General features: G+C 39.7%; 1 protein-coding gene across 1 annotated transcript in view; it reads left to right on the forward strand.

Moving 5' to 3' along the window:
- Positions 1-12893, forward strand: part of DCT (dopachrome tautomerase) — a 34294-nt gene extending 21401 nt beyond the window's left edge. The window contains exons 7-9 of the mRNA XM_080799349.1: positions 5516-5717; positions 9643-9858; positions 10383-12893. Coding sequence (XP_080655475.1) covers positions 5516-5717; positions 9643-9815 — 375 coding nt within the window. The 3' untranslated portion in view covers positions 9816-9858; positions 10383-12893. The remainder of the gene's footprint in view (positions 1-5515; positions 5718-9642; positions 9859-10382) is intronic.
- Positions 12894-13377: the final 484 nt, after the last annotated feature.

The following is a 13377-nucleotide window of genomic DNA, read 5'->3' on the forward strand; positions in this document are numbered from 1 at the left end:
GTTAATTTTTCATTTTTAATAGTTAAAAATTTTTAATGATTTAGAGTTACAGAAATATTGGCAAAAAGATTTTGCCTGTAATTCCATCTGAACTTTCTGCTCATTTCCTCTCGTATTCTATGTTTATACAGTTGTACGTAGAATGCACACTTTTTAGGTTGTTACATAGTTTCCTAAATATTTTTTCAAAATTTAAAAATAGATAATGCAATAAGGAGTTCAAATATAAAAGGCATAAAATGAAGTCTCTGTATCACTACCATCTCCCAGCTAGTTATTATCATTTCCCCCTAGTCTTCCAGGTTCATTTTATAAATATACAAACAAATATGTTATCTGAATGGCAGCATACTTTAGACTATAGAAGTCTGTGACTCCATTATTTTTATTTGTATTTTTTATTTTTTCTAAATCATTCTATATCAGTTCATGAAGGCCATTCCCATCCCTTTTTTATGGCTATATGGTATTCTATAGTGTGGCTTTATCCTGAAATTTTAACCAGTTTTGACGGGCACGTAGGTGGTTTCTAATCTCTTGCATGGCAGACAGTGCTTAAATGCATGACCATGTAGAGTAAATCAAGAGAAGAGAATTACCAGCCCAAAGATTAAATAAATACATTTGTAATGTCTGTAGATACTGCCAAACTGCCTCTGGAAGGTTGAATAAATGCTACATTTATTTATTTATTTTTAAATCACTGAGATAAAGTTAATAATTCCTAAGGAGTGTGACACTTTGGTGAGTTTTAAAAGAGCTGAGGTATTGGAGATGGTGGGTGGCCACTGCTTGGGCAGAGAGTCCCAGGGTGGCAAGATTTCTATACTCTTGGTCTAGGGAATAGTTTGCTTTTTTAACTTGGCATGGGCTAAATGGCCCCTGAAGAAATTCTTTCCAACTCCAAGCTTTGTGAAGATAGACCCATGCTCTGTTGAGAAGAACTAAACCTATGCTAAGAGATGAACTTCATATTTGTCACTGATGAAATTAAGTAGTATAACAGCAGACCACATTTATATGCAAATCTAAAGTGGCTATCACATTGATTTGGGTTCCTTCCTCCTAGAGTTTTGGTGATTCCTTAGACATGAATGGACTGGCAGTATCTCAGTTCTTATCTAGAATCTCTTCTGACATCCCCCTGGTTCTCTTTCCCACCTGCTTATGACATATGCTGACCCAGTGAGTTCTTTTAAAGCTGCCATACTAATAACAGAATCTTTTGTACTCCTCTGTTTGCAGGTGTTCAAAGTTTAATCCTTAAAGTATAAGCTTTCTTCCGCATGGACTCAACTGATATATTTTTTTTTAATTGTGATATAACCGACCTGTAAAATTAAGTTAGTTTCAGGTGTATATCATAATGATTCAGTATTTGTATATATTGCAAAAACAGTCATCATAATTAGTCTAGTTACTGTCTGCCACCATACATAACTGATATTTCTTTTTATATACATGCTAATATATCTTACATACAATGTATTGCATATATTTAATGTATACTTTTGTATATTTTGTATACAATGCTTTTATATAAATTTATGTAGAAAGGGTGCTTTTTCTTTTTTTTTCCTTTTCTTTTTAAAAAATATTTTATTTATTTTTTTGAGAGAGAGCATGAGCAGGGCGGGGAGAGGTAGAGGGGGAAGGAGAAGCAGGTCCCTTGCTAGGCAGGGAACCCAGTGCTGTGGTGGGTCTTGATCCCAGGCTCAGTCCTATGACCCTGGGATCATGTTCTGAGCTGAAGGCAGACACTTAACCAACTGACCTACCCAGGTGCTCCTAACCTTAGTTTTAAATGGACCTTCCCTATGTGACAGGGTGTGTATTATGTGATTTCCAAGTGATCACATATGAGTTTTCAGAGGGGCAGAACATTATCATCTTAAGACTCTCTCTGACCATGAATGATGTCTTTTGGGTAAGAACACATGAATTCAAGTGGTGAAAACCACAGTGGACTGGTCTTTGGTGATGTACTGGTGTCTGTGGTCATTATGGCAGGAATCTGATTGTGCAGACATCTAAGCTAAGGTTAAGTTTGATAGTAACTTTATCCTCTAGTGATCCTGAAAAAGATATGCATGATTTCCTTGTATTTTATTCAAGTTTCTTTATGCCTGCACGCACGATAGCCATTGATTGATTGCTTTTTTCTGCAAGGGTTACATTAGAGAAACTTTACCTTGAAAGCCCATAGAATCACATTTTCTTCGATACTGCCTCCAAGGTGGAAGTTTTTTTTCTTCCTGTACCTTTCCTTATGCAGTCGGAGCAAGAGAGAATCGGTTTGTGAAACAAAATTTGTAACCTCATTTCTGAAGCACTCAATTTTTAATGCCCGAATATAACTATGTATCTCTATACAGATATAAGGCAACCACAGTATTCTGTTATTTTACCTGTGCTTTTATTTATTACCCTCCCATTACATTTAGCCTTTACAGAGACATTAACCGAGCTCATGTTTGACTCATGTCAAACAAAGATACTATTAGTTTCTCAAGAGCAATTCAAGGTATCTTGTTTCGGAACAATGTTCACAACTCTAACAAAAATACCTATTCTGCAGGCTGCACCACTTTTCTTTATGGCTGTGGATACGTTATTGCTTGCAGCATTTTGTTTATTGCATTCTTTGCATCTTCTTGGCACACACTTGCCTCTTTTACTACATTCTATAAATTGGGTGTTCTGTATATGGTTCCTACTAGAGCATTTATTGTATAATGTTTTATAGTCCTTTGGAGACCTATAATCTCTCCTTATTATTTTTCCCTCTTCTTTTATCTCTCCAAATTATGAATTGCTGCAGAGTCTTGTCCCCTCCTTAATTATTTACACTTTGCAATGGGTGAATTCTGATGTTTTCCAAAAGTTATTTGCCTCTTACAGCACTGAATCTGGATCTTTCTGTGTCCTGAGTGTCCCTTGTCTCTTTTTCTAATCACAATTTGATCTCTGACTTGAACTCACACAGTTCCTAAATGCTCAGGAGATACTGTGTGACCTTCTTTGGAAAATATACTCTGGAACACCCCTAGATACGTTTTCTGTGTATCCCTTAAGATTTGGTTCTGCTGCTTAGTACAGAAAACCTGTTATAGAAGCTCCCCCTCATGAAAGAGAGGTTTATTTTTCTCTTAATGTAAAAGATCCCCAGTGGCAGGCCGTCCAGAGTCACCACAGACAGTCATCACAGACCCTTCTGGGTTTTTGCTCTACTAACCTTGGTGAGTGCCTTCTTTTCCTAACTTTGTTAGTTAGCAATTAAGATGGCTGCTGCAACTCCAGCCATCACACCCATGTTCCAGGAAACAGCTAGGATAAATGGAAAGGGAAAAAGGACCACTTTTAAGCTGAGACCACCACCTTTAAAGAGCTTTCTTAGGAATCTCACCCAGTGACTCCTAATTCAATCTCAGGGATAGTTTGATACATCCCTTCACTCAAAATACAAAGGAAGTTACAGAGAAAGGAGAGTGGATATTTGGTAAGCAACCAATAGTGCATACTGTCCTTCGGCACTCAGCCTCTATTGCTTGGGCTCCGTGCTTGTGGCAAAAGGTCTGTTTGAAACTGGCAGGCTCCCCAGGCTTTATCTGGAGGATGAAGCACAACTTTCTTGTCTGGGAGCCTTCTAACCTTCTCTGGAGTTCCCGGGGTTCTGGACACGAGATAACCTTTTCAGTGACTTACACCAACAACTAACACTCAGTTCTTTTTCCAGGGCTGATCCTTTTTTCTAAGTTCTCCTTATAGGAAACATTGATCTTTTACATTATCATGTGTCTTCCAAGGTTGTTGCTTATGCAATATGCGTTATACCTCTATTTCTTTGGAGCTTAAATTTTGTTAGTCAAAGCTAAGATTTTAGAATTAAGAAAAAAATCTTTCATGTCTGCAAAAGCCCAGGTCTTAAAATTTGATGTTTTTGTTTTAAGATGATTATCTCTGCCACGAACTGTAAAAATCCATTTGGGAAGAAATTCCTTGAGTAAATCACTCAGTTCCTTTAACTATCCTATCTGTAGCCATATGAGACAATATAGGTAGAAAGTTCTTGCTGTTGCCTGATAGGGGTAACTAACTACAAGGAACCTTGGGTAAGATTTGAAAATAGATAGTATCTAATAAATAAACAACAGCTACATAAGCCAGAAGGGCAATGCACTTAAAGGGTCTGAGAAGTGCAAAGAGCTATGAATTTAGGCTGAGAGAAATTAGGGAAAGTGCTTCAGGATGAGGACCATTGCATGAGTCCTTGATAGATGCGAGAAAACAGAAGAAATCAGATTGCAAGCTGAGGAAACAACACCAGATAGAAAGGGGCCTCTTTCGTTGAATTGTGCAAAAGACAAAACTACTTTGCGTGGCACTGTCTTCAGGCAACAAATCCTTTTTAGACATCGACTCTGCCCAGGTTGCATGCTAAGCTGATGCTTCCAAGGGTGAAAAGACCCCATCTCTGACCTTTAGGAGTTAGGGGTGTTGTTAAGGAAAATAGATAAATATGGAACAAGTTATAGAAGGAAACTAAAAAAATAAGTAACAAGTCATAGTATAATCTAATTGGAGTACAAGGAATAGTGGCGATAGGGTGAATGAATTCGTTTGAGAAACATTTTTTATTGGACTAAATACCTCCCTACCCCCATGTGACAGGCTCCAGGATGACAACACTTGGGACCCAGGGGAAGAGAAGGGAACAGTGCCCCTTGGTCCTTGAACTTACAGTCTAGGAATAAAAGAGGAACCCAGCATAAAAGTTGGGCTGAACTCTCACATTTATGTTGTGTTGCAAAATTGGGGCTATAAATGTGGAAATTTTGTTGTTAATATTTTAAAACGTAATAATTGCTGTATTTGAGAAGGACTTTAATAGCTTCCTTGAGAAAATAAAAATGAGCACTATGCACCCTCACAGCATTTTTTAGACTTTCTATTGCTGGCGTAAGACCGAAAATTTAAATGAGAGTGTTATAAAATGAGTACCTAAAAGAGCCATCCTACTGAGAAAAATTCAAAAAGCCATTTTGGAGATTTCCTTCCTTCCTTCCTTCCTTCCTCTTTTCTTTCCTTCCTTCCTCCCTTCCTTTCTTCCCTATCCATTTGTGTTTCAATACTGTCGAACACAGCCTCTTCTTTCTCTTCTGTTAAGAACAAAACCAGAGATATCTATCTTATCATACTTGCCTTTCTTCCCAACTTAATAATCAACACTCACTTATTGAAGGCATCTAATGTTCTCAAACCAGTGTTAAATCTGCAAGTGAACTTTGATTGATTCACTTGACAAAGGGGTGGATGATCCTGTTTGGAGAGATGTCATGAAGCCTTGAAAATGTTAACTAAAAGTTCCAGTGGTTATGTCACTAAGATACAGTTGGGTATGGAGAAGTCCTTATGTCCAGAAGAACCCCAATCCACTCTAGAGAAAGCTTCAATCAGATTGACCTGATTGGGACAGACAGATCAATGTCCAATGCCATGTTCAATTCTCTTGCAGGTACTTCATTCCTTTACCGACGCCATTTTTGATGAGTGGATGAAAAGATCCAATCCTTCCGTGGATGCCTGGCCTCAGGAGCTGGCACCGATCGGTCACAATCGGATGTATAACATGGTTCCTTTTTTCCCTCCGGTGACTAACGAGGAATTCTTTTTAACTGCAGACCAGCTTGGCTACAGCTATGCTATCAGTCTGCCAGGTAACAAATACAACTTCTAAGGGGATAATTCATTCATCTTCTGAAGGACCTTTCTTTCTTTCCAAAAATGCAAACCTGGACCTTAAATTCAAGTATGCAGGTCTAGTTAATTTTACTAGCGATTTTCTAAAATATTTATATTAAGCAAAATGAGCCTTTGCACTACCCGCTAAATGGCAGAAAAGGGACTGGTTTGATGACTGAATTAATAAATAATAGCATATAGTAAATATATGAAAATAATCTGAATTAGGGGCGCCTGGGTGGCTCAGTGGGTTAAGGCCGCTGCCTTCGGCTCAGGTCATGATCCCAGCGTCCTGGGATCGAGCCCCGCATCGGGCTCTCTGCTCAGCAGGGAGCCTGCTTCCTCCCTTCTCTCTCTGCCTGCCTCTCTGCCTACTTGTGATCTGTCTGTCAAATAAATAAATAAAATCTTAAAAAAAACTTTAAATAAAAAAAATAATAATCTGAATTAATAAAAACCTGGCTATGGTTTGAAATGTCTAGCCAACAAAATCAAAATGCACTAGCCACATGTGGATGGAGTTCATCAGGACTTGGAGAATCGTTACTTGAAGGAAGGACTTGGTTTATTGTGAAGAAAATAAAACACTTACTGTGAGCATGAAGTTCAGGGAGAGACCAAAAAACTCAGTAATTGAGATAAATAATAGCATAATGTAGTATTTTTTTTAAAATCAAAATAAATGCAAAAAAGATGAATACAATATCAACACTTTAAATAGACAGGCCGTTGTGATCATTGTTTGTTCACCCCTACATTATTTTGTAATGAGACCAATTATTTCCAGTTAGCCCATACCAGCCCTGCGGGTTGCTTTATGAGGTTGGCGTTAGCCTGCCAACAATTTGGGCTACATGGGGTTGCACGCATATGTGTCCTTAATTAAAGTTCTTTAAATCATGTTTTTACATTGTAGATTTTTTAGTAGCTTTTCCCATTTGGTTGAAAATTTGATATTTTGATAAGTATATATATATGGGCACATATTTTTCTATTTGCCCAGGCCCTAATATAGCTCCATGGGTCACTTAAACAATCTTAGGACAGGTTGAGAAAGAAAAGATAAAACAATAAATAAATATCTTAATATGTCCAGAACTCAGAAAAACACACAGCCCATCTGCTGGTGAGTTTACCCCATGTGTCTCTTCCATCTTCCCTAAATCTCTGTCTGTGGTGCAATTGTAATGACCTGTGAGCTCACATCTCTCCCCCTCTCTCTGACTTCAGAGTCTTCCAAGCCCTGGAATCTGTCCCTTGCTTTTCCTTCTAGTCCTGCAACTTTGCTTATTTTCCTTACTGATTGGAAGTTTCCTTTCTCTGGACAGCTGAGATATCTTTTGAAACTTCATTCTCTTTTCTCTGGAATCAAACATAGCAACAATCACAAGGTTTGGGATGAGCATTTGCCCCTACGTCCATTCCTCTGACACCAGCCAATTAACAGGTATAGACTGAGAGTCTGAATATGCCCAGAATGTGTTAACTCCTCAGGAGACACAAATTCACGTTTCACGTGTTGGTCTGCCACAGAAACTGACAGTATTGTCTGGGGAGACATAACTACAGCAGAAGTTTGAAGAAGGGAGTGGGACATTTGGGAAAGGTTTCCAGGAAGGGGATGGGTCTTGAGTCTGATTCAAAGAGATGGTGGATCTTCTGTAGAGGAGGCGGAAAGAAGGGAGCATTTTAGATTGAAGGAGGGCAGGGCTTTTAGCGGTGTGAAAGGGGTAGTCTGTATAGAGGACTGCCTGAAGAAGGCTGGTTGGAGAGGAAGGCTTGGGTAGACGATTACCTGAATTAAGTCCGGATCTGTGAGAAGAGCCTGATTACAGAGGGCCTTAACAGCTAGGCAGAAACCAAAATGAGACACCGCTTTGCACACATTAGGATGGCTATTACTGACAAAACAGCAGGTCAGAAGTGCCGATGAGACTGTGGGGTGATTGGAGGCCTCGTGCCCTGCTGGTGGGAATGCAGAGTGGTAGGTAGCCTCTGTGGAAAACAATATGGCAGCTCCTCAAAAAACTGAACATCAGATTACCATATGATCCAGAAAAGAACTGAAAGCAAGTACCCACACAGATTATTTGCAAACCTCTGTTTGTAGCAGTATTATTCACAACAGACACAAGAAAGAGCTCAACATCCATTGATGGCTGAATGGATAAACAAAGTGTGGCATATGCGCACAATGGAATATTACGCAGCCTTAAAAAGGAAGGAAATCCTGTCATATGCTACGACATCCACGAGTCTTGAAGATACGCTACATGAAAAAGCCAGTCACAAAACAACAAAAACTATAAGATTCCACTTATATGAGGTGTCTAGAGTCGTTGAGTTTATAAAGACAGAAAGTAGAATGGGGGTTGCAGAGGCTGGAGGGCTGGGGCACCGGGGAGATCTTATTTCAGTTTTGCAAGATGAAAAAAAGTCTGGCGGGTAGGTGGTGGTGATGGTTGCTCAAGCGTGTGAAGCACTGGGCCCCACACCTGAGCACTTAAAAAGGATTACGATGGTGAAACACACGTTTCACGTGTATTTTACCACAACGAAAAGAATAATCATCTTTGGTTCCCGAACAAAGAAATGTCAGAATAAACATCTGCGCTTGAAGAAGATGGTTCTGGCAACAGATGTTGGATTGTCATAAGAGGAGGAAAATTACAATGATCTTGGAGGCATCCCTGCAGGATGGATAGGGAGCCTTCTGGGGAATGAAGGAAAAATGAGGAGGATTTTACATTTAGCCAAGTATAGGATGAAGAATAAGAACCCAGGTCAGAGAAACTGAATTTAAGGACAGCTGGCCTAGGGGCGCCTGGGAGACTCAGTCCGTTAAGTGTCTGCCTTCTGCTCAGGTCATGATCTCAGGGTCCTGGGACTGAGCCCCACATCAGGCTCCCTGCTCAGCAGGAGGCCCGCTTCTCCCTCTCCCACTGCCCCTTACCCTGCCCCTGCTTGTGCTCTCCCTCCCTCCCTTAAAAAAATAAATAAAATCGGGGCGCCTGGGTGGCTCAGTGGGTTAAGCCTCTGCCTTTGGCTCAGGTCATGATCTCAGGGTCCTGGGATCAAGCCCCACATCGGGCTCTCTGCTCAGCGGGGAGCCTGCTTCCCGCCCCCCTCTCTGCCTGCCTCTCTGCCTACTTGTGATATCTCTCTCTGTCAAATAAATAAATAAAATCTTAAAGAAAATTAAAAAATAAAATAAAAATAAATAAACAAAATCTTTAAAAACAATTAAAAGAAAATAGCTAGCCAAGGATAAGGGAATTTTTAAAAACATGACAAATAGGCATAAGTATATTAAAATGAAATCCATTAATTTTGTGGAGAGTGCTTATAAAATGTATCTGAGTAGAGAACTGGATTTATCAGGTGGAAGATTCAGATTTTATTCACGACTCTTTAAATGGGTACAAATTTCATCAGCTCCTGCTATTGAATGTCTCCTATTATAATAGCCAATCTGATCTGTCTTATACATTTATCACCCTATAAAAAGGTAGAGACAATAGCGAAATTTCTCCATCTGGGGCTTGTATATTTCCAGTTCCCCAGATACTACGTTAGCATACACCTTAACAAATGAGTTTCTAACTCGCAAAAGTAGTTATATACTTCCTTGGAGGGTTTATTCTGTGTAAGTGTTTATTGCAAGAAATTTAAAACATGCAATCAGTTGTATTTAAATAATGGAATGCCATTTCCTCAAGAAAAACAATTGTGGATATGACAAACTGTTGGTGGGGGAAGAATATAAATTTTATCCTAGCCAGTATCGTTCTGCTCTATCAACAAAAATGCACGTGAAAAGCAAATGGGTTCTTTCTCTTCTCTGAGAGTCTTTAGCTGATGAAAATCCCAACTGTTGACCCTTTTCTGCTTGAATTCCAGCTGAAGAAACTCCAAGTTGGACCCCAACCCTCTTGGTGGTCCTGGGAATGCTGGTGGCTTTGGCTGGTGTTTTCGTGGTGCTGTTTTTCCTTCAGTACAGAAGACTCCGAAAAGGCTACACACCCCTAGCGGAGACACATTTAAGCAACAAGAAGTACACGGAAGAAGCCTAGAGAGCTCATGCCTTCCCCTGGAGAGGCACCAGCCAAGCCACAGGTCTGACCTTGCCGATGGACACGCTATTAGTCAGTGTTCTTCCTTTAGCAGAAGACGTTTGACACGGTTGCTCCTACTGTGGTGCTCCTTCTCAAGACAGAGGATGCGTAGCTGTAGTCGCTGGTTTACTTACTGTTTAACAAACACAAACGGGAATGTTTGAGGTATCTTGACCATCGGACAAAGACAGAGCTGACGATTTGTGGTATCTGATAGTCATTCCCCGTATGGATTAAGCCCCCTCCTGTTCTGAGAAGACACACACAGACACACACACACAGGCACACAACTATAAAGGGGATTCATTTTAATTTGGAGGTCACTGTAATGTGAGACCTGGGCAAGATCGTGGTTCATTTTTTCTTAACCCAAGTGTGTTCCTTTGTCAAGGGGCAAGCGGGGCGGGAGCGGAAGATGCTTCCTGCGTCTCCATGAGTTTAGTTATAAACATCCATGCTTCTAGGTGTCTTCCGATCATCTTCCGGTGGCTTACCTTTCTTCTCTCTGTGTCTTTTCTTTTTCAGCCTTTAAAACAGCCTTGAAGATGAAAATAGGCCTTATTTTCCAAAGAGGATGGAGAGTAAATGAAGGAATGAATGATCGGTTTGATTCTCTTTTGTAAATTAGACTTTCCAGAATTTATCAGAATCTGTAGTTCTTAACAGGGTCATATCATGAGATTCAATAGCTAGATAAACACTGATTCTATAGTGAAAAATAGACGAGAGATTAAGTGATAGAGTTTTCTAGTTAATTAATATACTGTTTTAAGTCTCCTAACATGTATAGAACCACTTCTCCCAGGAAAGGCTGGCTGGAAAAGGTTGTGGGGCTAGAACCCTGACGATCTGAGTAGAGTTTCATTGCTTTGAGGTCTCATTTGGCTGATCCTGAACCAATTTCTTTACCAGGTAGCCTCAGATGAAAAATTATCCACATGTATTTTTTTTTAAAGATTTAATTAATTTATTTGCCAGAGATCGCAAGCAGGTAGAAAGGCAGGCAGAGAGAGAGGGGGAAGCGGGCTCCCTGCTGAGCAGAGAGCCCGATGCGGGGCTCGATCCCAGGACCCTGGGACCATGACCTGAGCTAAAGGCAGAGGCTTAACCCACTGAGCCATCCAGGTGCCCCTCCACGTGTATTTTTAGGAGTTGACTTCCGATTTTACTCATGCTGCGGTGTTCTGACAGTTACTTAGGAATGCTAATCAATTAAGCCTTATCATTTGAAAGCAAACCATCCATACAAAATATAACATTTCAGAATTAAATGGTTATGTTCCACTAAGTAATCATCATATCATGAGAGGTAAGAATGAAGCCATCTTTATTTACTAAGATGCTCAGACTTACCAAGATGATCCCTCCTTCTGAGAAGTTGACAGTTACTGAGATTGAAGGTAAATTTCATCTGCTCATATCTGCTACCTGTGCTTCAGGGCTGAGTCCAAAGTTCTAGAAGGTAGCCTGTCTGTCCACGCATTTCAGCAGCTCTCTACTGGAATAGATGTGTGCGAAGGTTGGGTGGGAAGGGGATTCTTGATGCCAGCTGCTTTCTACATATGGGGGAGGGGGCTAGATTCATCAAAACACAGTGTTATCCCTCCAAAATAAGACAGCAAAAGCCGGAGAAAGGGACAAATCCCGATCAGAACCGAATCATAGTCTGAGCGAGCCTCAGAAAGCTACGGACACATCTGAGTGCGGGCTCAGCAGATGAGAGTCAAGATAGCCCAGGGTCCTTCATGGGCCGAAGCCCTGCTTGGGTCTCTAGCCCCCGCCCCACGTAGATCTCAATCCCTGCCTTTAACAGTATCTTTGGAAAATTCGGCAAAGTTTGATGAACGTACTCCACTCCAGAAGGTTTATGCTCCAAACTCAGGATTCTTGGGGAACACAGTTTTACCCCCTATTTTTCAGCCAAAAGAGATATATTGAAATGAAGATATAGTTGTGCATGGTAGGTGTGTGTCTGAGAAGTTACGTTAAAATTAATTTCACGTATTATGGATGAATAATACGTGATGGCTCAGTCAGTTGAGTGCCTGACTCCTGGTTTCCGCTCAGGTCATGATCTCAGGGTCTTGAGATGGAGCCCTGAGTCTGGCTCTGCCCTCCACTGCGAGTCTGCTTGAGATTTTCCCTCTCCTTTTGCCCCTCCCACTCATGCTCTCTCTCGCTCTCCTGCTCTCTCAAGTAAATAAAATAAATTTAAAAAAAAAATAAAAATAAAAGTAACAGGGAAAATGACTTTTTATAGATGAACTATATGAATAATTCCATAAAGCAAATAACCGCCTCTCTCTTGTCTCTCTGGTACACCAGAATTTTCATTCATCGTATTCCCAAGCAATTTATTTAAAGCCAGATCTATCTGAGGTAGAAATAGAGGGTGATCATTTATACTTGGCTACTTTTTTCTATAGCAGATGTAACTTCTTAAAAGATACTGTTTTATAATGTCTTCCCAACAGAAATGATTTCCTAATTTTGTAGTTCATAGAAGAGGAGTAAAATTTTCTAATGTTTCCTGACATTATAGTCAGTTAAAGATGAATGCCTTTTAAGAAATTTAAAGGTAGAACAAACCTGTTAGGATGAACAAGTTGGTTTGTATTTACACTGAATCTCATGCAAATAAACTCAGAAAATACCACGAAGCATTGTAGATTTGGTGGTATTTCTCAATGATAGGGGGAAAACTTCAACCTTGAAGAAAATGTATAGATCACTTTACATGCTTGTAGCCTCAGAATTAGAAAAACTGTATGTCTATGAATTACTGTTTCAAAAGGAATGCTGTTATAAAGCGAACATTCAGAAGTGGCTGAAATCTAATAGCCTGTTTCCTTTGTGACTTATATTCTCTTCTAATTTTAAAATTCTTTGACAGTAATTTGTGTCTTGCTTAGGATTTAACATTGTTAATTATAATAATCCTAATGAATAATTTTAATCTCATGTTAACAAGAAATAAAAAATGTATTAAAGAGGAAAATAAAAATAAATGTTTTGTGGATTATTGTTCATCTGTTGGAGGCTATTGTTTTTTAATTTGTGAACATCAATTCCCATCTTTTTGGCACTCAGTATGCATACATTAGAATATATGTATATATATAATACATAAAAACATATGTATACATATAACCATATATGCATATACAAATATATATATAATACATAATCACAACTTCAGTTTTGAAAATAAGGTCTTAGATAAATGGAGGCTTCTATTTTCTTTTGAGTTTCTTGGCAATTGCTACTTCCTCACTCTCAGTTTTACAGGCAGAAAAACAAGACACCCATCTCCTCCCAGGCACTGAGTTCCTTTTGATGTCCCCACAATCTAGAGACTGATCTTGGGTTGGAGGATGAGGTGGGGTGGCTACTTCAAGTCTCTGACCAGGGAGGCAAGGTCCCGCAGCAGCTAACTTGCTGATCCTCCTGGAAGCTCTCCAGTTCAATCATTTCGTTGGAGACCCCGGAAGAAAACAATGAACTAACGTAAGTTGTGTGG

The sequence above is a fragment of the Martes martes genome, assembly GCF_963455335.1.
Source record: "Martes martes genome assembly, chromosome: 3".
In the NCBI taxonomy this organism is placed as follows: Eukaryota; Metazoa; Chordata; class Mammalia; order Carnivora; family Mustelidae; genus Martes; species Martes martes.